At 37.6% G+C, this 26,836-nt stretch overlaps 1 protein-coding gene across 3 annotated transcripts in view; it reads left to right on the forward strand.

The window, feature by feature from the left end:
• FAM193A (family with sequence similarity 193 member A) overlaps positions 1–26,428 on the forward strand; it is a 77,947-nt gene extending 51,519 nt beyond the window's left edge. The window contains exons 9-23 of one of the 3 annotated variants that reach the window (XM_085059658.1): positions 1,275–1,352; positions 1,938–2,072; positions 2,931–3,043; positions 3,197–3,439; positions 5,372–5,525; positions 5,632–5,811; positions 8,767–9,018; positions 10,966–11,164; positions 12,412–12,684; positions 13,031–13,313; positions 15,142–15,328; positions 16,844–17,074; positions 18,904–19,747; positions 22,691–22,772; positions 25,546–26,428. In XM_085059658.1, the coding sequence (XP_084915784.1) occupies positions 1,275–1,352; positions 1,938–2,072; positions 2,931–3,043; positions 3,197–3,439; positions 5,372–5,525; positions 5,632–5,811; positions 8,767–9,018; positions 10,966–11,164; positions 12,412–12,684; positions 13,031–13,313; positions 15,142–15,328; positions 16,844–17,074; positions 18,904–19,747; positions 22,691–22,772; positions 25,546–25,639 (3,348 nt within the window). In that variant the 3' untranslated portion in view covers positions 25,640–26,428. The remainder of the gene's footprint in view (positions 1–1,274; positions 1,353–1,937; positions 2,073–2,930; positions 3,044–3,196; positions 3,440–5,371; positions 5,526–5,631; positions 5,812–8,766; positions 9,019–10,965; positions 11,165–12,411; positions 12,685–13,030; positions 13,314–15,141; positions 15,329–16,843; positions 17,075–18,903; positions 19,748–22,690; positions 22,773–25,545) is intronic. The other 2 variants (XM_085059659.1, XM_085059660.1) reach the window with 2 other exon arrangements.
• Positions 26,429–26,836: the final 408 nt, after the last annotated feature.

Consider the following 26,836-nt stretch of genomic DNA (forward strand, 5'->3'; position numbering starts at 1 on the left):
ATAGTGCACCCAGAATGAAATTTCTGATGTTGCTTGCCACAGGCTCGGCAGTACCTTTTCATGTGTCTGAGAAATGGTATGAGTGATTTAAGAATATTTTGTGGGTGCCATTCTTTCCTTTTTTTTTTTAAACACACATGGACTTGGAAAACTCATTTTTTTGGTGTTAACGTAATCTCACTGGGGCAAAGGAAATCCAAATCCAATAGTAATTAAAATATGATGCTGATAGTTTCAGAAATTAATTAGGCAAAATTTTACCACTTTATACTGTTTCAGATCCCCAGCTTAAAATGTCATCTTCCTAAGTTAAATAATGATAATAGCAATAATATACTTAGTTTAGTAGTAGGACTTTAAACTTTTGATCTAGTATGAATTGCTGGAGGTGTGCTTTTGAAGATAAAAAGAATGTTGCTAATGGTGTAACCTACTGGTCTTTGGCTCACTGACTTATTTTTATGAAGCAATTTCTTATATTCTATAAGGTGATAGATGATGATTAATATTACTATTTAGGTAAATAAAAAGAACTGTAAAAGATAACCCGGGTAGTTGTTTTTCCTCACTGATGAAGTGATGCTGTTAAAATGTTGTAAGATACAACAGGAGGAGCTTTGTTCTTGCATTTTGTTGTGCTAAAGTTCATGAAAGCTTTTGTGTTTTGTCAGAGTCAATTTATTTACTGAATCAGAAAAATACTGACTCTATGTGCATTTATGGTGATAAGACTCAAGAGACAAATAAAATATTTTTCCAGCCTTAGATAAATCAAGGGGCAAGAAAGACTTTGAGAAATAAATGTGCTAAATAGTGTTAGTCTAGATCACTTCTTTAGATTCTTTTGACTCTTTGGCTGATTAGTTCCACACATGGTACTTCAGGGTTTGTGCTTGAGCCTGTGTTGAGGCCTTGCTGTGCTGTAAGTCCAATATCTCTAGATTTTAATGGATTTTAGTGAATCTGAGATGTTGAGTATTTAATACTAATCACATTTTATTAAAAATGTTACGAAACTGTTCAGTGGAAAGAAATATTAACGTAAGGAGTAACAGTGGAAAAACCCAGGTGAAAAATCATGTAAATTAATATAAAATCTTATGTTTAAGTGACTCAAATTATCACCAAATAAAATACATTTCCTATTGACTAAGTGTGTAAGTACTTGCAGAGTAGTATAGATAAGCTAGGTTTAATGAAAACGATAGGCCAATTGACAATAAAGTAGGTTTTCTATTGTTAAATCAATGAGTTTTCCTCAAATTCTGTTTTAGATGGCAATGAAAACAAAGCAACGCATGCTAAAGGAAGACTGGGAATTTTTTAAACAGAGGCGTTTTATTGAAGAGCAGGTAGGATTATTTTTCATACTATTCTAAGTTATACTAATGCTACACATATATTTGTGAGATGCAAACATGAGTGTAGTACATTGTACTAGTTCTGTGCAATCTAATTCTGCAACTATGCCAGGCATGAAATTTCATCCTCTAAAATACAAAAAAGCGAGATCCAAGAAGAGCAGGTAAAAGTATGCAAACTCAGTTACTACAAGGTAAAACGTAACCGCTGTAGTCTTAGGACTGAATGCCAGGTGTTTAAAATCTTTGTACCAAAAAAGGGGAATTTTTGTTGCCTTAGAGTGGGATCCAAAACAGCCAATACATTGAGTGTGGAGCTGTCCTGACACACGAGGTAGGGAATATTGTGCTCAAGAGTTTAACAAGTTCCTGTGTGTATGCAGGACTATGAGCCTTAGTATGAGGGCAGGTGATTCCACCTGCTGGGACTTTGGAGATAGCTCCTGCATTTGTTTTGTGGGGGAAAAGGCTGAGCAGAACTATGTTCCTTGTTTTAAGCTGTACCCAGAGAGGGCCAGTAGAAGTTTCTACCTTATTATAAAACTGCTGTTTAAGACTCAGTACTCTCTTCTGCAGCCTAGAAGTGTTCAAGTGTGCATCATGCTTTCCATAAGAGTACAGTGGGCTTCGGATAGAGTCAACACTGGATGGAGAACCTCTCCGTTCCTGTACCAGTATGCAGAAAGAAACGCTAGTCATGAGCCAGAGAGAGTATGATAGTACATTTTAATAAACTTAAGTTTAAGCTTAAATTGGCAATGTCTCAAAGCAGTCATCAGTAAGTACTTTTTCCTGTAAGGAACATAAGCCTGTGTTAACCATGTCTTCAGAACATCTGGTATACAGGTCTCCTCAGAGGACTTGAGGAAGAATCCTCTTTTTCCTTGATCCTAATTGGCATTAAGTGAGCTGTAAGACCATGGCTGCTTAGGTAAGGATCAGGTCTGGGCATGTATAGAAGTGGGAGTTTAGGCACATCCTTGTTTAACCTAGGGCTTGTAGGTATCTAATGAAATTAGGTGCTTTCTGGATTAGGCCTCTGCCAGGTGGAGATTATTTGGATTGTATTTTTTCACTAATGCAGTCAAGTCCTGTTTTGGGCAGCTACTCGTGACTCAAAAATGTTGTAGGTACTAAATTAGTCCTGATTTTTTTTGTTTTGCAAGTTAAGGGCCAGTTTGCTTTCTCCATTTGTCAGCAGTGTCCTTCTGTGCTTACTATGAAACAAGACAAAAACTGCTGAAGTTCAGAATGCATCAGCAGAAATACTGTGCAAGATGTATGTACAAATGAGTCAAGAAGATGGACTTGTCCACTTTCCTATTTCATAGTAGAAGCATACTTTATTTGAAGGGTATTGGTGCCAGATGTTTGGTGTTTGTAACTTTGAACTTCCTTTTTCTCTCATGATCAAAACGTGACCTTCATGAAATTATTCTGAATTATTTTGCTTTTTAATTATTTTGCCCAGAGAACCCTTTTTGGTTATGTAACTTGTCATTATGTGCCATTGAATTTTTCATGGGAAGACTTGCACTACTAAAACACTGCCTTTACCATTTACTTCAGCTTAATAACAAGAAAGCACTATCTGGGGAGAACAACTTCACAGACACAATGAGACACATGCTGTCATCACGTTTGAGCATGCCTGACTGTCCCAACTGTAATTATAGAAGAAGGTGAGCTGATGTTTTTAGTATGAAATCATAATAAATCATTGCTTTCCTGTTCAAGGAAAAAAGAAATATATTATTGGAACAAAGAGTGTGGTTACTTTAAATAAACGCTAGTAAAACAAGATCATAAAAATCTGTAATTTAATTCTTGAACAGATGTACTTGTGATGACTGCAGCCTTTCACACATTTTAACGTGTGGCATCATGGATTCTCCCATAACGGATGATATCCACATTAACCAGTTACCACTACAAATTGATTCTGCTCCGGATTATTTATCTGAGATCCGCCCACCCAGTATGTCTTCAGCAAGTTCAGGATCAGGTTCCAGCTCACCTATCACAGTTCAGCAACATCCCAGACTGATCCTCGCAGATAATGGTTCTGCACCAACTTTGTAAGTAATTTTTTCTGTTTTAAATTTTGGTAGTGAATTGAACCTAAGCAGGCAATGACATTGGCAGGTTGTCATGATGTAATGCTAGCTTTGTCTCAGAAAATTATTTAATAATGGTACTGTATTCAGCTGACAACAACTCCAATGCTGTATGTTGTGCAAACATATATATATATATGTATTAAAAAAATCCTTTCAAATTTCTAAACAGTATCTTCTGAAGATACTATATTAACAGGGTTTTTAGAAGTTTTCGTAGTGTGGACTTTCTTGCTTTGCAATTACAAGGACAGCAGATATTGATCAACTTTAGAGCACCGTGTTTTAATGTCAAATTTTCCTAAACCGACTAAGGGAGTTGGCATTCTTTTTTTTGAGAACTGTCATTTCATATGAATCGCTTTAGTTCCAAAAAGCCTTTATTGTATGGCTTTCAGGATTGTTGCAGTTGTGTTAACATGAGTCTTGCATCAAAAATTATTGTCTCTATCAGAAATATCTGCCACCCACTTTCTTACACTCCAGTCCCAGTCACCATCAGATTTGAGGCTTTAGTTTAATGGTGGACTTCCACCCCTTCCTAATTCCAAAGGGTTAAAGCTTCTTGGTGGGCTGGCTTTTGTGCTTGGTATGAGCACAGCTAACCAGGAGTCTCCTATGGCATGTGATATTCTAAAGGAATACTTAAAAACCCCAATCTGAGTACTTGTGGAAACACCAATGAAATAGCTGCTGTAGGTACAGTCAAGGAAATCTGCCTTAGTGTTCCATGCTAATGCAGTGTGATGAATGAGGACAACGCAGATGTGTGGGATGTTTCTGGTGACTGTCAGTCACTACGTTCCATTTCCTCTAAACATTTATCTACTACCACCACCAATAGTTTAATCTTTCGTTACAGAACTTTAGTTTCTGAACCCATTCAGAGAGCAGTTGAAAGCAGCTACATATTCTTAAGTGTGTGCTTTGCCATTTCTATAAACTCTCACTAGTCTTGGTGCTGAAATGTCAAAAATTGTTCAGTTTTTCTCTTCAGAAGCTAGTTCAGTTGAATCCAAGTATTATTTACTGTAACAACCCTATTTTAGGGAAATACCACTGCTCCTTGGGGAAGTGCCATTTTATGTCTCATACTATCTGCTGTGTTTTATTTCTTCATTGCACATTTGAAATATGCCTAATGGTGCCATCATGTAATTAAATTTTGGCTCAGTATTTTATGGAATGCAAAAAGATAAAGTGCACAGTTTAAGAGCTCTTTTAAGAGCTGTGGATTATTGTAGCAACGTGAAGCAACCAATCTTTGCAAGACTTCCCTGGAGTAAGTAATTAAATGTGCTTTTACTATCTATCTGTATGGCAAAAAATTCCGTTAAGTATTTTAGAGCAGATTCTGAAAAGCATGCAGATGTGGGGTTGTCTACAAACAAATTGCTATTGAGAAATTTAAGAGTTACTGGGATGTGTTCAGTGTTCCTGTCTTACTGGTGCAACATTTAATGTGTGGAAAAACTTGAATTTTATATTGTGGTTTTTTCCACTTCACAACTTCTGTGAAGGAAGACAGTGGCATAAGGCTTTTTTCATCACATTAAAGGTTATCAGTATACTGGAATTATTAATTCCATAGATTCTTGGTCAGAAAACAGTATTTGAAAAATACTTTATCCCAAACCAGCAGAGAATCCTGTTTTCGATCAAGTCTGTCATCCTGGCATGTGACTGCTATATTCAGTAGGATTATGTGGCAGGTTTGCTTGATTTTACTTGCTTGAAAAAGTAAATTCAGTTGAGCAACTTGGAAGACCATCCTCTGACTCCTAATTGGAACATTTATACAAGAGATGCTCTCAAATTTATTTAATCTTGATATTGTAGCTGCTTTCACTATAACTGAGCACTGTGATTTATCTAAGCCTCTTTTCCCCTCAGTGGTAGTGATGATGATGATGTTGCACCATTATCAGCAAAATTTGCTGATATCTACCCACTGAATAATTACGATGATGCAGAGGTTGTAGCCAACATGAATGGAATCCACAGCGAGCTAAACGGCGGAGGTGAAAACATGGCATTGAAAGATGAGGTACAGCTTTTGCAGTGTCCTAGTTTTTTCTGGTATTTGGATATACTCACTGGAGAAATGCCTGTCCTTGTTAATGTCCCCATGTTAATGAGTTCATGTTGTCCAGTCTCCTCAGGTGAGCAGTACTAGCAGCAGTTCCTCAGAAGCAGATGATGAAGAAGCAGATGGGGAGAGCAGTGGTGAACCACCAGGGACTCAAAAGGAGGAAATGTCTCTAGGAAAAAGGGCATTAAGGAAAGATGAAACAAAAATGGATAGTCCACCACCTTCTTACCCCAGTCAGCAGGTACAGTCATCTAAAAGCAACCCGTGTAGTAGGTTAATTTCTGTAATGTGGCTGCTCAAATGAGAAAACATTTATATCATCAATTAATATTTTAACTTAAAATATTATGTTGTCAGTAAGTATGTATGACACCTAAAATAACTGCTACGTTTTCATGTCAAATAATCTTCTTTTAGTCAAAACCTGAAATGTGTTAGTTATATTGGAAGTGGCTTCAGGAAAAGGGATAAAAGCTTATTCCTTCCCTGTGTGAATGAGAAACATAAACTAACAAGCATTTCTGTTTGGAAGGTCAACCTGGTCTTGGATAAATATTAATGTTGTGTTATTTGAAATTAATTACGGTGGGAGCTGGGTGTTATGAGTACTTAGTTAATGCATGGGGTTTTTTCATACTCTGTTTGAGGAATACCTTTCCCTGTGCATTTAAATCCATTGCATGACTTATGTCATGGGTCTTGGGGTGTTTGATTTTTTTGTTTGGTTGTTTTTAATGATTTAAGATGATTATGCTCTTGACTGTAAGGTCGTCAGACCACCTAGAGAACCATGCCTAGACTATCTACTCAGCAAGGAGTGGTGTTTCATTTAACAGTTGAGCACCAAAGCAAAGTATCTGATGGATTTGTCTTTGTAACCACGTGGATTTCAATCTGAGTTAGCCTGCAGCTACAACACAGGCTCACTGCTTTGAGAGAGACTGTCACTTTTATTTCTTATTGCACAAGAGAGTCCACATTGGTGCACCTTCAAGAGCTTGGACAGCAGTCATCTCCCAGCAGATGTTATCCTCTGGTTAGGATGTTTTAAGATCTTCCACTGGAAATATGTTTTCATTTGTTAAGAGTATTAAACCAATTTTCTTTCAGCAAGTATATTGAGGGTTTTTCCTATGTATGGCTGACCAATGCCATAAAAATCCCATGGGGTGAGACCTTTGTCAGACTAGTTTGAAACTGCTGAAGAAATTCAGTGTTGTGGAAAACCAAATGAGATTATGTAACTCTACTTGCCTTAGGGAAGCAAACTAAAATGCAAGATTAAAAGACTGATTTAGCCTTTCTCTCTTTTGTGTTCTTTGAGGAAGAATGATTTTCTCAGAATGACTCTGAGGAACTCTTAATGACTTTCTTTATTTAGTCTGATCTTCTAATCAGAGCTGAGTAGTGTAGTGTTGTATTTAAGTGATCGATTTCACTGGTACATGTCATGTGAATTTGAGATTTTTTTAGCATTACCTTTTGGGATGGCTAATTTACTCAGTATCTCTCATTCTCTTGGATTCCTTTCAGTACTCAAGGATTTGTCAAAACTGGGTTTTGAGTCTCATCAGTCTGATTGAAATTCTTTTTCCATTTTCCTATGTTAGTAGATTAGTGTTGATATCTGGATAATACTAATTTTTTTGTTATAACTTTAGGGGAGAGTTGTTTTCTTTATACACAAAATTATTTCAGTCATTGTATTTGGTTTATGAAATCTATTATTTGTTAAAATATACCTTGTGTTAAGGGTTGTAATGCTTTTAAGTGATAATGATGAGTTTTGAGAGGAAGGCATATTTAAGAAGAGCATCACCTGTCAATTCTTCTCTAGAAAGCTAGAAATGGTTACATTTTTGGAAAAATGTGAACTGGCACGTTGTTGGGGAAAAGAGAAATTGGGGAATATTCTTGGTATTGCTTCTGGTGAAATTATCTTCCAGTAAAATGTTGGGGGACAGAGGCAGGAAAAAGTAATGAGCTAAGAGAGGGAAATGGAGTTGCTCTTTCCCAGGCTGCTTTTCTTCTGAAGTCTTGAATTCTTTTGACACAACAGAGGTTGATGATACCTTGAGATCAGCACAAGTTTCTAAAATGTGGATTTTCTAAAGTGGTTGGTGCGATTATAAAATTTTTATGAGAAATGTCACTTTTCACACAATCACAGAAGAGCTGAGTTTGGAAGGGACTTGTGCAGATAATCTGGACCAGCCTTCCTGGTGAAAGCAAGATCATCTAGAGCAGGTTGGTCAGCACAGTGTCCAGTTGGGTTTTCATCCATGGATGGAGGCTCTAGAACTGCTGTGGGTGATAGGTTCCAGTGTTCAGCCACTCTCACAAATGAATGGTTTGAGTGGAGTACAAGTGAGTGGTTTAAGTTTGACTGGAATTTCCTGTATTTCAATCTGCCCATTTCCTCTGGTCCTTTCTTGGGATACCACTGAGAGGAGTCTGACTCTGTCCTCTCTATTCTTCCCTTCCCCACCCAGTCAGGGAGCACACCCTGATAAGATCTCATTGAGTCTTTTCCGCTGAGGCTGAACAGTCCTTGTGCTCTCATTCTCCTTGACAGGTGCTCCAATCTTTGTGGTTCCTCACTGGACTCAGAGCAATGTGTCCATGTCTCTCATGCTGGGGAGCCTGGAGCTGAGCCTGGCACTGATCTCACCAGTGCTGAGCAGAGTGGAAAGATTGCCTCCCTTGACATGGTGTTTGTGCTCTGCCTAATGCAGCTTAGGACTGCTTCCAATTTTACCAGCTAATCAACTCTTACCACTACTTCCTGCATGTATTTTCTTTTTCCATGTGGTTGGAAAATAGTGGAAAATATTAATCCAGTTTGATTTTTTTATTTTATACTGGGGTAATTGCCTAGTAATGATGGAACTCCATCAAGGTTTGTCTCAGTATTTTGTATCAGTATTTTGCTTGTTGTCACTGATAGTGGACACTAAATGTCTGTATGGTATGAAATGCTGTCAGTTCTTAGGGTCTTCTTTTAAGTAAGTTAAAGCTTCTTCACTAGTGCTTTTGCTTCACTGCAAGGCTTTTTTTATTGGCACTAGAAAGAAGAATTCTGTGGATGCTCTGAAATACTAATTAATGTATGCAAAATGAAATAATACTACTGATTGTTGAGACTTTGTCTGAGTAGATTGAATTTTTTATGGGTTTTGTTGGGATTTTTTTACAGGCTGACCAAGGTCCAAATGCTTGTGAATGTCATGTTTGCAAACAAGAAGCCTCAGGACTAACAGCCTCTGCACTTGCAACGGGACGCCTGCCTGCTGGGCACCAGTTTATGAATCCTGAAAAACCTGCACATCCTGCACTTCATCTTTATCCTCACATCCATGGACATATACCATTGCATACGATTCCTCATCTGCCTCGTCCACTTATCCATCCCAATTTGTACACTGCCTCTCCCTTCACACACAATAAGGTAAGCCTGACCAAGGAGATGGATGCATCCTCATCCTAGAAAAAATTCTGTACATCTGTATAAACCAGCATGACTGAGTATCAGCAGAACTATGAAAGTTGCTTTAAATTGTGGTTTGGTTATAGTATTCCTTTAGCAAGGAATCATATGGGGCAGGGAATAAGACGGATTCAGAACTGCTGAAAGGTTCATACAGAACGGCTGAGGGTATTTTTTTGTCAGGAAGATTGATATTGTCTTTACTGTGATTAGAAAACAAGTTGAGTCAAGTGAGTCTTGAGTGGGGGAAGCAGTGATAGGACTTCAGTCAGTGTGAGAGGACTAATTAAATCTTCATTTCATACATACTGGAAAAATTCAGTATTTCATTTTGTTAATAATATTTTGAGGTTTGTAGTTCAAAAATTTAATGATTTTTTTTTTTGAGGTTTTTGGGGTTTTTTTGAGAAAACATAGACATAGGAGTCTTACCTCCTATTTGTTAGAAGTTTTTTGTTGTTCAAGAGAACTTGCATTTCTGCAGGGTCTGCAGAATTCTTTTGGCCTTCAACTTGTAATTAATAAACAATAGAAAGGTGTGGAACAAGAATTGGGACCACGTGACAGCTTTTCAGAAATCAGAGTCAAAACCAAGCATTCCTGACAATGGGATGTTGTTTCACATACTATTGAAAGCAGTTGAACTGTGAGTGCTGCTGAGAGGGGCAAAGCCTTTGTCATTGGGTACATCTTTGTCATCTCCTTCTGGTCTGATCCAGTGATCCTGTGGTTGCAAGGAGAGTACAATAGTTCACCAAGATGACTTGCTCTTTTTGTCCTTCTTAGCATTCACTTTGGTTTTTCCTGTCTTACCAGTGTCCCTTCCTTACCTCTGTTCCACAGCTGCAACATGCCAGCAAAAACCTGCTGCTGTCCTTTTGAAACCCTGTTGTTTCTTTGTACCCATGTATACAAATTTTCTTTAATGCAGGTTATTCCAGCCCCTCCCACACTCACCATTAGTCAGATAATGAAAACATTTCCATATTAAAAAGGGAGACTGGGTGTATAAGTAGTTTGTTTGGCCATGAATTTAATGTCTGAAATGTCATTGGACTCAACTGATATTTTTAATATCTATATCTACTTCTGCATAGCTTTTAATTTCCATCAAATCTAGTGTAAAAAGAGAACAAACTCACTTTTCCTTGCCCTTTTTAAAGGTGGCAGTAATTGAATTTAATATTCATGTTGCCTGAGGTCTCTGGAAGAAAGGTCATTTTAGAACATGTATAATTTCAGCCAGAAGAAATAGGGTGAGCCAGAACAACCTGTCTCTATAAAACAAGAGAAAGTGTGTGCTTCCCTTTTTTTTAACCCCAGTTGGTTCTTAAAAGGCAAGGGTGTATTCCTTGCCTGTTAATTCTAAGTTAGGAACCACTTAATATCTGGAAATTTAAAAAATGGAAGCAAATAATCAGGTTTTGGTTTATGTGTTTTATTTATTTTTCTCTTGCCCTTATTTTCAATGCTGAAGTGTTTGTAATCCCTTTTTCACAATTGTCTTCTGTGGTAATGATTGCCATGTCAGAGAAGATTAGTTTAGGCAGCTTGTGCTTTGAAAGGTAGTAATTCCTAACAAGTTCCACATTCGTACAAATACTGGTTTTAATTGTATATTGTCACAACTATTCTTTGAGATCTGGATATTTTGTATCAATCAATTAGTTGATTCTAAAAGCAATACTTTGTGAGTATAAAATATATATATGTACATACAATCTGTGTAATATATTATCTGCTTTAATAATCAACAAATCAGTCTTTTTTATCATTCTGGGAAATAATGTCTATTATGCTTTTGATAATGCTTTTCCCAATTAAAACACTATGATTTGAATATTGCTGTTGGAGTGACTGTGTAAGCAAACAGAATATTAATTGGGAAAATACTCTTTGTTTTTGTAGGCATTACCACCAGCTCCAGTTCAGAATCATACAAACAAGCATCAAGTATTCAATGCATCTCTCCAAGATCATATTTATCCAAGCTGTTTTGGGAGCACTCCAGATTGGAATAGCTCTAAATTTATAAGTCTTTGGGGTTCAGAGGTGATGAATGACAAGAACTGGAATCCTGCTACATTTTTGCCTGACACAATTCCTGGTGAGGGTTTGTTACTACTTCACACTGACTAGTTAAAAGCCTCATGTTTTATGTTTCTTTTCAGGAATGGTGAGTTTTATCACCGTAGTTTTATAAGATGGGATTCTGGCAGATTTGCTGCCACTTTTACTCCAGTGGGCCTGAAAATTGAAAAATAAATTCTTATGTTTTGGGGAGAAGATGCTAAAGGCAAATGAATAGTTTGCTATTTTTCACCTATGGTCATTGTAGAGTTATGTTGCAAAGAAATGACAAGTAAAGGGAAACTTAAATAACTTACAGACTTCTGCCACAAAAGCCTGCCTTATTTCTACAGAGTATTAAGAGCATTGGTAACATGGTACTGCATCCTGCTTCTTACAGTACACACAGATAACTGCATTGTCATTCAGAAAGATAGAGGCATAAATCAAGAAAAATATTAATTTAAACCAGGAAGCCTTTGGAAATCCTAATGGTTAAAGTGGAAGAGAATAAAAAGAAAATTAGAGAGAGAGAAAAATCTTTCCATTCACATCCTAGCAAATATTAAAAAGCCTTTATTTTATTTGATTTGTATGAAAAAGGAGGCTTGGGGGTTTTGTGTGTTGGCTTTTTTTTTTCCAGACTCATCTCCTGCTAAATTGTGTCAAGCTACTACAGTGATACTTAAAAAGAAAGGCATTAAAAACATCCAGAAAACCTCCCCAGTAGGACAGCTCATCCATTTGTAAATGTAGTTATGGGTAGCTGTTCCAACAGATGGTTGGTGGCAGACTCATCTGGAAGGTCTATCCAAAGGTGTTTCTGTTAACTGGAATTTCAAATAGTAAAGATAAGGTTTATCATTTTGTATTGCTAAAAGGATAGGTTGTTCCATCTTATAATTGTTGCATAGCCAACTTGGACTTCAGATAGTGAAGATTATGTACTTAGCATGTAAAATGGCATCCAGTTTAAATTTTTAAATGATAAATGAAGATGCCTGGAGGATTTTTGCTGCTTGTTAACACATTTACTAGCATTCTTAGAATTGTATCTTTAGGATTTGTGATTCTGCTCTGAGACTTCCCAGCACTTTGTGTTACAGCTACATTATTTGGGAGGATGGAGGGGGAAAGGAAGATTCCCTTCACTAATCCTACTAAACCAACACTAACAAGATATCTTATGTCTGAATCTGAATTATTGAATGTTTAATTCTAAATCCTATAAGGACACTTCAGTAAATATGTGGTTCTTAATTACTCTGTGTGTTTCAATTGAAGGGAGTGATATATTAGCACCAGCACTCTCAGAAATAAGACCTGAAGCACTTCCTACTACATCAAGCAATGAAACAACAGCAGTTACTGACAGCAAAGAGAAAAAAAATGCTGCAAAGAAGAAATGTCTGTACAATTTCCAGGATGCCTTTATGGAAGCTAATAAAGTTGTCATGGCAACCTCTTCTGCCACTTCATCTGTCTCCTGCACAGCAACTACAGTGCAGTCAAGCAGCAACCAATTCAAAGTATCATCCAAGAGACCTTCATCAATAGGTAAGGATTTGTAACTCAGAGCTTCAGTAACTGGCTCAAGTACACATTTAGCTAGCTATAAAGATTTATATGAGTGTTTAATTTAGTACTGTTATGTATCTTGATGATTTTTGGTAATTGCTGTTGTTCTTACTCTTGAGTTAGTCTCTGTACTCCTGGATTTTGAAGAATTTTGTGAAAGACCTTGATGTTAGGGCTTGAAATTGGTAATAGAAATGTGTTGAAATACTGCTGATTTTTACAGAAGCTGAGAATATACAGTACTTTGTATTGATTTTATGGATAGTTAATGGAGACTTACTAATTATTTTTAATTGTAAGTTGTTTCTTTTTTCCCCCAATTTAGGTGAAGTGTTCCACAATATTAATAAAGAGGACCATAGACATTCTGCACCAGTTGCACCACGAAATAGTCCTACTAGTTTAGCATCCCTTCCTTCACTGTCTCCTGCTGCACTGTCTCCAGCCTCTACACCACATCTTCCAAATCTTGCTGCTCCTTCTTTCCCCAAAACTGCTGCAACAGCCCCTGGATTTGTGGATCCTCATTCAGGTCTTTGTCCTACTACAGTTGCACCTCCTACTTCAACCACAGACAGCTCTGTAAGTGCCCCACCAAGTGTCTGCAGGTAAGTTTGTTACTCTTGCTATTCTTTCTTGCAGTAGAAGGCAAATGGAAATACAGCTGCCTCTTCTCCTTTGCCACTCTTTGTAGAGTGTAAAGCTATGTTTATGTTCAGCAAATGAAACCAAGTGCAGATACTTAGTATGTAACTTGGTGTGAGACTTGACAAATATGATTTCCATTGTGAAGTCCAATTACTGAATTTAGAGGCTTGAAAACAAATGTTTGCTCACTTTTAGAAGTGTTACCTGAGACATACAAGTCAAACTGTTCTTTCTTAGTCTCATTTCTGGTAATGATTGCTGCTGCTGAGATACAAACCTCTTCTATAACATACCTCTTTTCTGTCATTTTGGCTTTACATGGCAAGCAAGAATGAAAAGCTGTGAAAACTTAATCTGTAATTTAGCTCAAACTATAAAGAGGTTTTGAAACCTGCTATGTTGTGACACCTTTTCCTGACTATGCTTAAGAATTCTTGCATATCGGTCCTACCATTCATAGAGTGGTTTTAGTGTGGAAGGATGTTGTGATTTCTGAAGGTTTTCAAAGGTCTTGGAGGTAGGAGGGACTTTGGTGGAGCTGTCTGCTGGTAGTGTTATGCTGTGGCAGGCTGACAATGGTGCCAGCTCTTTGATGTGTGTGAAGGGTGGAGGCATAATAGAAAAGCAGTTGAGTCATTGCTCTAAGCTCTTTGTGACCTGTAGGGCTGTGATCATGGATGCTATGAATTGAGTCTCCTGGACACTCTTAAGTTTTCAGAAGATGATGCTGGATTTAGGTAGAGTTTGGTAAATGCTTCTGAAAATGCCCTTATTTTTGTTATCGACCGGATTTGTTGTTAATATCTCAAGATAAGTAATTGTTCTTTCACCCTTGGGAAATTTCTGGAATTTGGTAAAGAAATTTTGTTACCTAGTGCAGGGAGGTAATTGAATATGTACTACTGAACACAGTAGAAATCCAGCTTTTGGTCATCATCTCCAGGTGCTAACATGATATGCTTAGTTTTTTTTAAAAAAAAAAAAAAAAACCTGGGAGAGAACCCAGAAGCAGTGATTGCATTCTGGGAAGGGGGACTGAGGTTAGAAGGATGATTTATACATATTTTGTAGATAAGACAGATGATGGCTGTTTTCACCTTTCTAGCATATGAGCAAAGAAATGCTAGATGAGAGAGTTTTTTTTCTTTTAATGCTACTTTCTTTTGAAGCAAAATCACATCAGTTTTAAAAGTCCTGGGCAAGAGAAATGTGTACACAGTTACACAGAGCTCTGGGGGAATTGACTGCCATGTACCTGCTTATTGAAGAGAAGTGCTAGTAGTTCCCCTTCAAAATCAAGTTGCAGTCAGGGTTATGGGAACATCTTGGTTTTAGCTGACCTTGGATTTTTTATTCAAGTGAAGAGCTTGAAAATCGATCTAAAACCAGGGGATTTGCAACTGCATTTGAAACTTTCTTCATGCCACAAGTGGTGAGGTGGGCAGCATTTTCGAAAGCATTCAATTAAAACTAGTCACTGTGACTGAAATACTTTACCTGTTTAAAGCCAGGAAGAACACTTCCAAAACTCACTCTCTAGGCTGCTTGTTCAGGGAGTCACTAAATCACTTCCCCGTGTATCATTTTATCCTGGTGCTTGGCTTTGAATGTCTCCATTTGGAAGCTAGTGGATGAAGGCTTTAGGATTTGATACGTCTCTGGTGGCTGATATCCCAGTTTGAGAAACATTGTTTCTGGTATATGTACACATAACTGTATATGGGGTTTTTTTTAATACCTTATTATCATTAGAGTTTTTACAGGATTTGTTTTTTTAATTTAACATAGTGATCCTGATTGTGAGGGCCATCGCTGTGAGAACAGTAACACGTATGATCATCAGCAGTATGATGGAGAGGAGAGCCAGGATGAAGATAGCTGTTCAGAGCATAGCTCCAGTACCTCAACTTCCACAAATCAGAAGGAAGGAAAATACTGTGACTGCTGTTACTGTGAGTTCTTCGGCCATGGAGGAGTAAGTTGTTGTATTTTAAATTGCTTTTGTTTGCCTTTTTGTCACTTAATTGTCATTGATTGCATGTGATTTGTCAGACTGCATCTAAGGGGATAGCATTGGAACTCACTCAAGAAGTTCTAAGAGGAGTTAAAAAGTAATTTTCCTCTTTGAAATAAATGATTGAAATAAACCTTTCCAGTTGAAAGCATTTAAGAGCAATAAAAATGACTAAAAGATTTAGGAAGCAACAGAAATCATGTTTGACTGAAACTGCAAATGAGTATTGAGCTGTTTAAATAACTTTTCAAAATTCATTCACTCCTCTGTGGTACTGCAGTTACAATTAGTGTGATGAGTTTGAGTAAAAGTACACTTTATATAAGGTATTAGTTTAAATCTTCATGGCGATTAAGAGCTAGTCTCCCATCTATAAATAGCAATCCTCATCATATTCGCTTTGGTGTGATTTTAAAAAAAGGGAAAAAACCCAAAAAACCCCCAGATTCTTACCTAAGATGTAACACATTATTTTTTCTTAACTTGTAAATCTATGTATGACCCATTTTAATAATCAGTTCACTGGTACAATCTGAGTCACTGGCATTTTTCCTGTTTGAAGTAAAAGCTCAGTGTATTTGCCCTGTGTTTGATCAGGTGCAGTTTCATCTTAGTGCTTCAAGTGAATTAAAAGCTCTTGCCCTGTGTCTGCAAGGGGCCAGGGAGGGGATCCCATTTCTCCTTGCATGTTCCCACCATGTCCATGCTTGATTTGTTTGATAGTTATCTGACTGCACAATAAGTTATTCGTTTTGCTGAAGCAGCAGAACGCGACAGGATTTTTAAGTTAATAGGCTTTGTTTTGCTGGTTTAGTAAGTTGAAGTGGTGTAGCTGCGAACAGATGGGCAGCAGGTCTGGTACAGGAGCAGAGTGGGTAAGGCATCAGGAGGGGAGAAGGAATGAGGAGTTGAGAGGCAGGAGCAGTGGATGGGAATACAGATATGAAACACGATGCAAAGATTCCACTTGCAGCAGTGTTAAGTTATTGATGGGACTCTGCTGGAGGGTGTGCTGGCAGGCTTCAATGCAGGCTAATCAGCCCTTCACAGATGGAGCCTAGAAGCCTATGTAGCCCAAACTCTGAAACAGATTTCATAGGAGATAAAAACAGAGCAAATGTCTGTTCCTTTTGAATTTTCAAATATGGTATACCAATCACAAGAGAACATGGAAATATAAGTTATAGTATTTTTTTCTTGCTTTTAGAGGTTATTTCTTTGTCTTCTCACTCATGCCATCCTCCTCAAGAGCAGCCATTCTTTCAGTTGGAAAATGTAGCTCAGAAGCCAGCACCAAGTCTGGCAGATCTGTTGCCTGTTAAATACGATTTAGGTTCATATACAAACAATGAGTTTGGTAGTCAGGTTTGACCCTTCTGTGCTATTTGGAGGTCTCTAAAATTTCAAAATTTCAAAAACATTAAGTCAGTGAATTTTTTTCATTTAGTCACTAAATTTTTGTCTTGTGTCCTTCAGCCTCCAGCTGCACCAACCAGTAGAAATTATGCAGAGATGCGAGAAAAGCTTCGTTTACGTTTAACAAAAAGGAAAGAGGAGCAGCCGAAGAAGCCAGATCAGATCTCAGAAAGGGAAAGTGTTGTTGACCATCGAAAGGTGGAAGACTTGCTACAATTTATAAACAGCTCTGAAACCAAACCAGTAAGCAGTTCTCGTGCAGCCAAGAGAGCCAGGCATAAGCAAAGAAAGGTAAGACGTAAAAGTGTGTTTATCCTAGACCTCACATTTTTGAATCTGTGCACTCCTTAAGTATGCTACTGTATACTGATTTATCCTAATGCTGTAATTGTTTTCTGTGTAGTTTATGGTATGCTGCCTGTTTGTTTTTACAGAATTGGTTTACCTGTTCTGGTGCTACCTGAGGAGTTACATGCTAGACCAGGAGGATTCCTCACAGTGCCATTGTCATGTGTTTTGGTGCAAGTCGCCTTTATATTGGAATTTCCTACACTTCAGAAAGTTATTTCTGAATGTCAGAAGTGTTACAAAATTTTATTTTTTTGTAGCATTGACATTTAAAAGTGGGAGAGGTTAGAAAGTCAGTGTTTCTGTATTGCAATAATGGTTTTGATAAAGTGTCTCTGTAGGAAGCCAGGAAACATAGGTCAGTGCTTTTATGAGAGGAAGAGTTGAGATTTGGTATTTTTAGAATAATTGCACTGAGCACCTTGCTGTCTTGATTGACAGAGGTTAAGTGCTGTGCCACATGATGACACAAAGGGTTATCCCAGGCTGGAGTGGCAAACTGCAGAGAGCGGATGGGGAAGAAAAAATTACAGGTGTCTTTCAAATGAAAATGGGCAAAAAAGATTTCTTAGAAAACTCCAGTGTGTAACAGTGAAATTATTTTTTGGAAATTTCATGAGGATAATATAAAGGAAATATGAAAGAGGAGTAACAGAGGAAATATCCTTTTCTTTTTCTTTTTTGTAATTTTTTTTTTTTTTTTAAGTTCGAACAAGCAGGAAAACTTCCTTAGGTGCAGCAATTCAAATATCAGCCTTAACTATAAAGTTTAAGGCACAATGAGATTGGTTGCTGAATGTTTTTGATTTCTGGTAAGCGTGTTATGTGATTGCACTGTAAATATTTTCTTGTTTGTGGATTTTCTTCTGGCACTACTTCTGCATTCTTTAAATGCTTCCGTGGGTTTGGAAGACCTAATGTTCACAAGTTAAATTCTTTGTTGAAGCACTATTCAGCATCTTAAGGGTTTAAAAAAATTCGCTTTGCTCTTACAGTGCAGTTTGAGCATAAGAAGTGGAAAATTCTCATAGGGTTTTTTGAATTATTTCTGTAACTGTGAAAAAGTAATGCCATACAGGCACCTCTAAATATGCAAGGAAATAAATGGTCATGATTGTTTTCAGTATATGTCTTTGTTTCATTTTGCTAATGATGCAAGATCAACGCTGCAGAGCAAACTTTTAGGCATTGGCAGTAATGGCTGGCAAAAACCCCTTATGTCTTTGTATTGGTTGATGAACTAATGGCTGACAATAGAAAACTGCCATCCTTAGGACTTTTTACGATTTCTAATAAAACTATTATATGCTTAGTGTTTTGGTGCTGGATGTTTTTAATGATTGCTCTTCCTAACATTCCTGAGCTCTGAAACAGAGCAACTCTGCTACCATAGCAAAAGAAGAGGTAAATGATACAACCTGATGGAAACTTGAGTTACCTTAGTAATACACACAGTCTTTGAGAAGGAAGCTGAATGTCTTGTGGATATAGAAAACTTTGACAGTTTGTAAGGCTTAGCAGTAGCAAAGAAAAGATCAACAGTTGGTATTAACAACAGTCAAATGAGGTACAGAAACACAGGACATGTGAATAGAGAAAGGATTGTAAAAAGGGCAGCCTTTGTATACGTGCTTGCTCTGCAGACTTACAGATTATGTTCATATGTTCACATCCTCGGATTTAGAACGTTCATAGAGAAAAGGAAATAATCCCTAAAACTCCTAATTTCCAAAATACTCGTCACTTTCAACAAACCTATTATTACTTTGCAGCTTGAAGAAAAAGCTCGACTTGAAGCTGAAGCCAGGGAGAGGGAGCATCACCAGTTGCTTGAGGAGCAGAGGCGGCGTGAGGAAGAGGAAGAAGAGAGACTGAAACAGGAATTACAACGACTCCAAGAGCTTCAGCAGTTGCGGGCTGTAAAGAAAAAGAAGAAAGAGAGAACAAGTAAGGACTGTCCAAAGGCAGACCTGCTCACTAGGAACTGCCAGGCAGTGAAGGAGCCTGTCCCAAACTCACCTGAAGACATTCAGAATGGTACCCTGGAGCAATCAGAAAAGATAGAAACCTCATCTGGTTCACTGTCAAGACATGTGAATCACACAGACCAGAGGCCAGTTTTAGAGACGGGCTGTGAACTGTCCAATCCTGTGAACACTAGAGACTCGAAGCTGCTTTATCAGAAAGAGGGCAGTGTAAAGCAGCATGAGCCCCTCTCTTTTCTGCTTGATATTATGCATCAACATAAAGAAGGAAACAGCAAACAGAAGCTAAAACAGATGAACAAACAGTGTGTTGAGCAAATGAAAAAGCCCGTTGAATCCCCCAAAGCAGCTGAGACTCAGACTAAAACCAGAAACCAAATAGAATCCAAAGCAAAAGCAGCAGAGCTCCCAACACTTGCAGAACCTAAAAAAGATGAGAAGAAATTAAACAGTAACAACAAAAAACAATTGAACCATGTTAAGGAAGAGAAAGCACCTGTAACAAGTGAATCCCCATCACCAAGTGAACAGCAGCAAAATAATAAGCTAATACTTGCAGATTCTCCTCAACCAAAAGGCAAGAACAAGAAAAACAAGAAGAAAAAAGGCGACAAAGTCAACAATTCCATTGGTAAGTGTGTAGGAAAGTTGAATTTTGGTTGTTTTTTATTGTTACCACTTAATTCCAGAAGTCTGACATTTTTATCTTCAGGCATTCCTGCCAGTGTAAATTAGAGAAACTGAAAAATTGGTGTCGGGAAAACTCAAGTCATCGGAATTATAACAATTAAGAGATGGATAGCACTCTAGTAAAGAGGTGTAGGATACATTTAAAAATAAACTAACAAGCATGTGCTGCTGATTTTGTGGGGGAGTTTTGTCAGTTAGGCTTTCCAGGAGACTGGCTTTCTTTTCTTGCTGAAAATAAATATATCATTTAATTCAATAATATGCTGAAATCCATTTTGAATTTCTTTAAAAGGAAGACTGTTTCTCAAACAGCATTAAGAGTATAGTATGAAGTTGGTCTTAGTCTTTAGGCAAGAGAAATCAGGGAATCCTACAGTCAAAGAATGGTCATTCATGCATAAATATGCAATTTTTTTCAGTGGAATAATTCCTTTCTTATATTACATTAACAGGTAAGTAAATAAATACAAAAATTAATTTACAGTTTTTTATTTCCCAGAATGAAAAGTTGCAGTGAGATGTTAATTAGTTGACAAAGTTGAGTGTGTTCTCCATGTTATCTCATTCTAGTAAACAGAATTTTTTTTATTTCTCAGATAGAAGTAATAAAACCGTAGAAGATTGACTTAAGCAAGTAGCACTTGAATAATTTTATTTCCAACTTACTTTTTTGTTTGCATGAACACATCCAACAGAGCTGGAATACCAGAGCTGAGATAGTACCAGAGCTGAGAAGCTCACGCAGTTCTGGCCCGTTGGCTTTGTCAGCAAAGTCAAACTGCTGTTCTTGGGCACCACTATATTCCTGCACATCCTTGGTCCCTACTGGGACTGCCAGTTGGGATGGCAGTTTTGTGGAGTGGACATCAGTCTGCTTGGAGCACTCAGTTATTCCCCTGGGATCACCTGGTAGCTCAGTGGTGGTAACATTGCATAGATTCAATGTACAGCAATTCTTGCTGCTGTTCTGACTGGTAAGCACAGAAAGACAGGAGACCTTCATGTCTCTGACAGTCTCTGCCAGTGTTTCAGAATACTGACGTCTGTTTAGCTTTGTTACAAAAATGTAAAGCTCATTCCTGGTTTTTGGAAGTGCTAGGGGTTTTTTTTTAGTGATTTCATGGTTGGGTTGGGTCAGCCCTATCTTTGTTTTTAAATCTGATGCCTAATGTTTCCATGCTGTGTCGATCGAGCAGCAATAGAGTATGGAACAATTTTCTCTGCTACCTTAGTTCTTGTGCATACTCTGAGGTGTGTTTGGGTTTTGACTTTCTTTAATTTACCAAGAAGAATGTACTCCAGTGATTGGAGCAAGACACAACTCCAGTACTGGGAGCTGAAGGATAAGACTGGAGACATTTGAAGGAGAAAATGTGGAAGAGGCTGGTGGCAGAGAGTGTTTACTGTAGGAGAATTGCAGGTACCTTCCTGCATCTTTTCCTCCTCCCTGCCCCCAACATATTTTTCTCCTGCAGAAATCAAGTATATTTACAATTTCCAAAAGTTAATGTTTAAATGTGAAAAAATACAGGGACATGTTTCCGAATTAGTCAAGAAAAAATTGTGCTGCTCTCCATAGAGTTGGGGCTGGACTTTTACTTTAAATAGTTCTGATTTGAGCGCTACGAGAAAGATACTGTAATACATGATTTTTCATGTAGTTGTAATTTTTTTTAAGACGTAGGGTTGATGTATCAAATTAGCAAAGACACAAAATATGAACTGAGAAGAAAACGTAGAACTAGGGTAACTGAGAGAAGATGAAAAGAGGAAAACAAAGCTAAGGGGTTTTAACTGAGTTTTAAAATGAAGTGTTAAAGCAATGAATATTACTGCTTTTGTTGAGATCTCTGTTTCTTAAAGAAATTTCTTCTGGCAGAGCATTTTAACTCCCTGTTATAAAGAGGCTGAAGAAAGCTAGGAATGTTAGGGAAGCCCCATGTTTATAGGGCTTTCTGCTTCTTCAGCAGTAAATTGAATGGCAAATACATGCAACTTTTAAACTACCACGAGTGTCCTTACTATGAATTGTCTATTCTTATAATCTCAAGGATTCTGGAATCCAGGTGTGTACCTGGTGGTTTTGGTAACTTTTTGTCTCACCCATTTTTTGGAATGCATTGTAAAGCTGCTTCAGAAATGAGATTGGAGTGTATTTGTAGTGAGAAAGAAACTTCAAGAGGAAAATGTTCAAATTGGTTTCTACAAATATGTGTGCTTTCTGATGCATTTCTTTTTAAAGTACAAAGAGAACCATATGCTGAGATAATAAAATATACCAACAGGCTCTGTGGTGACTTCTTTGCTGTCACTGAGATCATACAATTCAAGTCATACATTAATGTGTTAATTTTTTTTTTTTTTTAAGAAAGTCTAATGGTTGCTAGCATGACTTAAACTCTTGCAGACACAATGTGATCATCATGTCCCTGAGGGGGTACAGTAGCTCTACAAGCCCAGAAGTCTTAAAGTATTTTTCTTCATAAATAACTGCTTTGAAAATGTTTCTAGAGCTACCTTTTTTAGTAGTACAACCAACAAATTTCAGGCATTCAACAGCTGTCTGATTCCTTGAGCCCTCTGTGTAACTTGACTACTCCTATATGTATTTCATGTTTAGTATACGTTTTGCAGCCCAAGCAATCACTAAATTTACTGTTGATTCATCTCTTCCTTTTTACCAGTGTAACTTGGTCTGGGCAGCCATACTAGTATAGGGTTTTCAGGAAGTGTCTTATAAGTGTGTATTAATTCAGAGTAAATATGAATAATGAATAGTCTAAAAGGTTCAGTCAGTTCTCCAAAAACATCTTTAATGCAGCTTTTTCCTCTCTCCTCCCTTCCGCATGGACTCTAACATAGTGTTCTCCTTTTTCCTTTGTAGATGATGTGTTTCTACCCAAAGACATTGATCTAGATAGCGTGGAAATGGATGAAACAGAACGAGAAGTGGAGTATTTTAAAAGGTAAAGTGCTGTAATCCCAGTACATAAAGCTGTTGTTGCTTCTTTCCATATGTCAGGGTTGTAAAACAAGCAAAAACACCACCACACCAACCCACAAGTTAATAACTAACTCCTGGCAGGAAAGCCTGTGTTGTAACATAGCAAAACCTGTTATGGCTGACATTCTGAATGCTACAACAATCACCAAAGCTGTGATCTGTGGGCACAGCTCATAGCTGAATAGCACAAATACAGAAGTGAGTGCCAGAATTATCTATGTGTCCCCTGGGTTCTCATCAAGGCCTTCAGAATATTCTCAATTACCATTATTTATAAGCAAAGTTTGTGTGAATATTTCCTTTATTATTCACACAGGCCAAATACTGATTAGCATTAAAAAAAAAACCAAAAACATTAGGTTTAAGTTTCCAAATAGATATTTGTGAAAGGTTTATTCATTTTGTTTTCTTCTTCTTTACAGGAACTATTAGTTGGCGATTTTATACTGTATATAAAGTAGAGATGTATAACTGTGGGATAGTACCTTACGCCAGTCTTTAAGAGGAGATGCTTATCCTCAAATCATAACATAGTTTGGAGTGGAAGGAATGTTAAAGACCACTTTGTTCCAACCCCCCTGTCATGGGCAGGGACATTTTCCACTAGAACAAATTGCTCAAAGCCCCATCCAGCCTGACCTAGTAGAGTGGCAGTAAAAGAATAATATAAATCTGTGGTTGTGAAATTTCTTCTTCTGTACTTTTTGGTTGATTTTGGAATTTGTGCATCATATGGAGAGTTGGACTTGATGATCCTTGGGGGTCCCTTCCAACTCAGAATATTCTGTAATATTTGTTATCTCTAAATTCCTCAAATATGAGGAGACAGCTCACGTTTGAGTAGTATAGCATATGTTCTTTCATTTGAACTGAAATCTGTTCAAATTTGTTCTTCAGTGGTGTCTGGTTGTACTAGTTCCTTATGAATACATCTAGTGAGCCTTTCATTATGGTAGCTGAATCTGCAGTGTTACAAATTACTCAGTTTCCTGCAATTAAATAATTTAGGACGCAGCAGTGGTATTTCAGAAAGCAGCACAAGCCATTTGTTACAAGAAAGGGCTTTCAGTATGGATTACTTTTGTAAATTTATATCATTTTCATAGCCCACATGCCTGGGATGTAATGTGTGTCTGGATGTTGCAAAGTACAAGTACAGCTGCTTCTTATTATTGCTACAAAATGCATATATCTGATTATTTATGGAGTTATAATGTGCAAGACAATGAAATTGTGACAGGTACATGGTCTCTAGTCTTAAACATTATTTTTCTGAGTGGTGCCAATTAAAGGATTTTTGAAAAATCAAAATGTAGGTTTTACAGGTGAAGTATGGTATATGTTAGACACTGCTAGTGTTGCTATAGCATAAGCCTTTGTTATGGAGTATTCTTAGCTTCCTTCAAGTTCACAGTATCTACGGTAAACAGAAAAGTTCTGTTTATCAGTTATTTACTGTCAATAGGATGAATGAAGGAGTGTCTTACATTTGTAGAGGTGCAGTGGAATTTCGGTGATAAACTTGACAAATGCAATTCCAGATTAAGAGTTAGCACTTTCAAGCATGCTGGTTTGTAGTCCATTCAGTAATTGGTAGAATCTACTCCTTTACTGTCATCTGTTAGGTAGTGTGTGTAGCTATCTAGTTTTTTTATAGATACCTGTTCAGAAAAGGTGTCTGAAAAGCCCTGATAAGTGCTGTTTTAGGGGAGAAAAACAGCTACTTAATGCCATTAAGGCACCTTTAGTGCCTAGGTTCTCTACCTGTGATAATTCCCAACGTAGTACTTGGAAAGCTAGTAGCATGGCTTGTTCTAGTTACCCTCCATGGCAATGAGCTGCACAGGCCTACTGAATTAATACTTTTTACTCATAGTTCATTCATCATCTTTTCTTCTTGTTTTGTAGTGGTGTAATAGATGAATATTTTAATTACACCCTGCCATCATCACACTGCTTCTAACTTTAGCGCAGAAAGGACAAAACAAGTCTGATTGTAACTGTACCTGTTTCATTGTGCTCCTTCTGTCTTTCCCCTTTTTTGGCTTTCAGCAGTTACAGAAGCAGTGTAACCTTCCAGAGAGAGGTTTGCCCTGCTTTAATGCAGTCATGCAGCCTTTAGCCTTAACAAACTGCACCTTGCCTCAGTAAAGTTCTTCAGCATGGATTAACAGTTCCTGAAAGGCCTGCATGTGGCAACCTTTTCCAGAGCTACTTCATAAACTGTTGTCAGTGAAAGCAAATAGCATTTTTGTTCTAGAGGTGTTTCTTCCAGGCATGTGGGCTACTTATCTGTTGCATTATAAAGAGACTTCTTTTCCCTAGGTCTTTGTCTCAAATGTAACTTTAGTGTATTAAGAAGAGAAGCAGCAGTGTCCCATGCCATTAGTGATACTGCTTTACACACCATCTACCACTCATTCTTACTATTCCAAAATTTTTGGTGAATAAAGCAATGCCATTTCTGTTTCTAGTTAACATTCAGCTTGCTTCTGTGCTGCTGAATGTGCAGCATTCTTTGCTACCTCCTTCGCTTAGTCCTGATAATGCAGTGGTGTTAAAAGTAACTGGTTTATGATGTATTTGAGTGATGATGGACAAGTGATTTTTTTTTTTTTAAAGTATGGTTTTTTTTAAGATGTTTGTCTTTTTGAATGAGAGCTACTCTTCAAAAGAGGGGTTACACATGTGGTTTAAGTATATTGGTTTCACTTTATTGCTTTTTTCCATTTCAGATTCTGCTTGGATTCTGCCAGACAGACAAGGCAGAGACTTTCCATCAACTGGTCCAATTTTAGCTTAAAAAAAACCACCTTTGCTGCACATTGAAATGACACAATACGGGGAGGGAACCCTGCAGGAATCAATGAACGACAACTCCACTTACCTGTCCTGCTGTGCTGAGAGCTTATCTGGTCTTGAGCCAGTGCTGCCTTGCCTTGTCCCCAGTGCTGTGTGGATCTGCACTGAACCCTTTGGCCTGATAATTCTTGCGGACTGAAAAATTGCCACTTTCTACCTGAATTTGTTAGCTTGTGTGCTTGTAGTCTGTGAGTGAGACTTAATTGATTGTAGCTGTATGCCGTTGGAGTTGGAACAATAGCTCTTTTCCATCTCCTTCTGAATGCCTTGGCCTCAGAGACTTTAAATTGCTTAGGCTTGGGTGGAGGCCAAAATACTAGGTTGCATCATCTGCAGTGGCTCCTGTCACTTCTGCATCTAGCTATGTTTTGTCATTCTGACTCCTGACAAAGGAATGGACCTAGTCAGTTGTGCTTTCATCTGCTCCAGAATTCTCCTGACATGACTTCATGAAAAAGAGGCTCTTATGGGACAAGTATTCCCTCAGTTCTTTCACAATCTACTGTTTAAGAGTGTACAAGTTACGCTATTTGTGTTTTGATTTTTTTCTTCCTGACTTGTAGCCAGCTTGTGTAAGAATACTTGCAGAATGAGAAAATTTAAAAGAGAACAGTACTCACACTATCAAATCTGTTATAGAGTGTATAATTGTATTAACACTGAAGCCTAACTGGCTACTTTTTTAACATATTGTTAAGTAATATTAAAATCATGTCTTTCTTTTTGAAAGATGGAATACATTAGTATGGCAGATGACTTGTGTCTTGTTTTTTTCTACTTGGGTGGGGAAAGGGAAGAAAGAAACATACAAAAAAATTTTGTCAGCTGAATCTCAGCTTGTGTCAAAATTGGTCAGTGAGGGCTTATCAACTCTTAATATATTTTTTGTTTACCAACTCACATGATAGGAAAAACTGTCTGCTAGAGCAAGAAAGACTCCTCCTGAATGCTGGAACCAAGTTTCTGTGAATTACTGTTGTATTTCTATTTCAGTGGATAATTTTCGAGAAACAAGGTAATACAGAAGCTTCCAGTTTAATGTCAGTGCAGAAGTGAAGTAGGCAGGTTCTCTGCTGCTGTCCAGTAAATGGTTAACAATATACTAATGGTTTATAGTTCTGTAGTATGCCCAGTGAGAAAGAAGATGGATGATTTAGGAGTTTG

Source organism: Lichenostomus cassidix, chromosome 4, assembly GCF_008360975.1.
Source record: "Lichenostomus cassidix isolate B80296 chromosome 4, HeHo_3.0, whole genome shotgun sequence".
Classification (NCBI taxonomy): domain Eukaryota; kingdom Metazoa; phylum Chordata; class Aves; order Passeriformes; family Meliphagidae; genus Lichenostomus; species Lichenostomus cassidix.